General features: G+C 50.3%; 1 protein-coding gene across 1 annotated transcript in view; it reads left to right on the top strand.

Moving 5' to 3' along the window:
• The first annotated feature begins 1,529 nt into the window (after nucleotides 1-1,529).
• MARC2 (mitochondrial amidoxime reducing component 2) overlaps nucleotides 1,530-1,803 on the top strand; it is an 8,991-nt gene continuing 8,717 nt past the window's right edge. Inside the window, exon 1 of the mRNA XM_005879876.2 lies at nucleotides 1,530-1,576. Coding sequence (XP_005879938.1) covers nucleotides 1,545-1,576 — 32 coding nt within the window. The 5' untranslated portion in view covers nucleotides 1,530-1,544. The remainder of the gene's footprint in view (nucleotides 1,577-1,803) is intronic.

Below are 1,803 nucleotides of genomic sequence, written 5' to 3'. Positions count from 1 at the left end.
ACCTACCCACCCCCAACCTGTGCTTTCAAAGTTCTACGCCCATCTCTCTAGTATAACAATCATTTTGCATAGGTTATAGTTATCTCTTCATACATCTTTGAAATCTACCCAAAGATATATAAAACTATGAAAATACTTCATAGATTAGGAACTGGTAGGGTAGGTTTGCTGTTTTGCTCACCTAGAGCCTAGTACACCTCCAGACTGATTATAAGTAGGATAATTTTAAAATAATGTTGATTTTTTTGGGAATAAGTAATAATTTTCACGATTCAGAATAAAAAAAAAGTATAAATCTGTGTAGGACTGAAAAGTTTCTGTCTCTCCCATATTTCCAACCACCCAGTTTCTCTTCTTATCAGTAAATGATGTTACTCTTTTATTTATTTATTTTTTTATCCTCTGGATGAAGTCCACATTCCTTTCTACACAGTGTAATTCTGTCTCCCATCTGGTCTTGTTTATCTTCCCAGCCCTCTCCCTACACTTTGCCCCCTGCTTCTGAGCCTGCACTGAGCTTCGCCATGTCCTCTGTCACCCTCTCCCCCCACTCTCTTCACTCAGCAAAATGTCCCTCATCGGTCTGGCCTCAGCGCCTGTCCACAGCGGGTGCCCAGTGTCCGTGGGTTCCAGGACCCGCCCCCCCTTCCCCTCCCACCTCCAGCTGTTTTCTCCTGTAACCTGATGGGATTCTCCCAGGCTCCTTGCCATCAGACACTCTTCCTCAATTATTTTTAATTTATTGATATATTTTTATTGATTTCAGAGAGGAAGGGGGAGAGAGAGAGAGAGAGAGAGAGAGACATCAATGATGAGAGAGAATCATTGATCGGCCGCCTCTTCAACCCCAGCATGTGCCCTTGACTGGAATCGAACCCGGCACCCTTCAGTCCTTAGGCCGAGGCTCTATCCACTGAGCCAAACCGGCTAGGGCGCAAGGTAGCTTTATTTACCTGCAGCAAGTAAAAGAAACGGGATTCACTCCTAAACTCCTCCGCCGCTGGGAGGGAAGGTAGCCATGGCTTGCATACACCTGGGTCCAATGCCATGTGATTCTTTGCGGTTGGCTGCATCTGCAGAGTCCTGAGCTACAGGTTAACATTTGGCAAGAAACCACGTGAGAACCGCCGGGGCCTGGAGAGCCTGTCCCAGCAGGCTCGCCCTGGGGCAGGGGTCCTCAAACTTTTTAAACAGGGGGCCAGCTCACTGTCCCTCAGACCGTTGGAGGGCCGGACTATAGTTTAAAAAAAAACTATGAACAAATTCCTATGCACACTGCACATATCTTATTTTGAAGTAAAAAAACAAAACGGGAACAAATACAATATTTGTATTTGCATGTGGCCCCGCGGGCCATAGTTTGAGGACCCCTGTGGGGGCTTGGCCTCAGGCTGCAGGAAACGAGGCCAGACTGGGGCGCGGAGCAGAAGTGTCCACCGAATGGGTTGGCGGGAGAACGTTCTGCCTTTCTCAGAGCATCTGCCAGCAAAAGTAGATCCTACTCGTTCTTACGTCTCCCATTCTCAAACCCGCAATCGCTCCCGATGCGCCTCCGCCAAGCAACCAAGTGGACGGGGTAAGGGGGTACGACGGGGCGGAGAGGGATTGGCCGGCGGGCGACGGTCCGGCCACAGGGGACAGGGAAGAGGGAGAGAGTGACCAGCTCAGATTACGCGGCAGGTTAGCCCACTTGCTTGGAGCATCACCACGGCCTCCCAGGGACGCACTCTGCCTCGATTTCCCCCGGAGCTGCCTGCTCTGGCCCCGCACCTAAGCGCGCACACGCACCCTCCCTGCGCGTAA

Source organism: Myotis brandtii, unplaced genomic scaffold (assembly GCF_000412655.1).
Source record: "Myotis brandtii unplaced genomic scaffold, ASM41265v1 scaffold612, whole genome shotgun sequence".
NCBI classification, from domain to species: Eukaryota; Metazoa; Chordata; class Mammalia; order Chiroptera; family Vespertilionidae; genus Myotis; species Myotis brandtii.
This window is presented reverse-complemented; position numbering and strand designations above follow the sequence as displayed.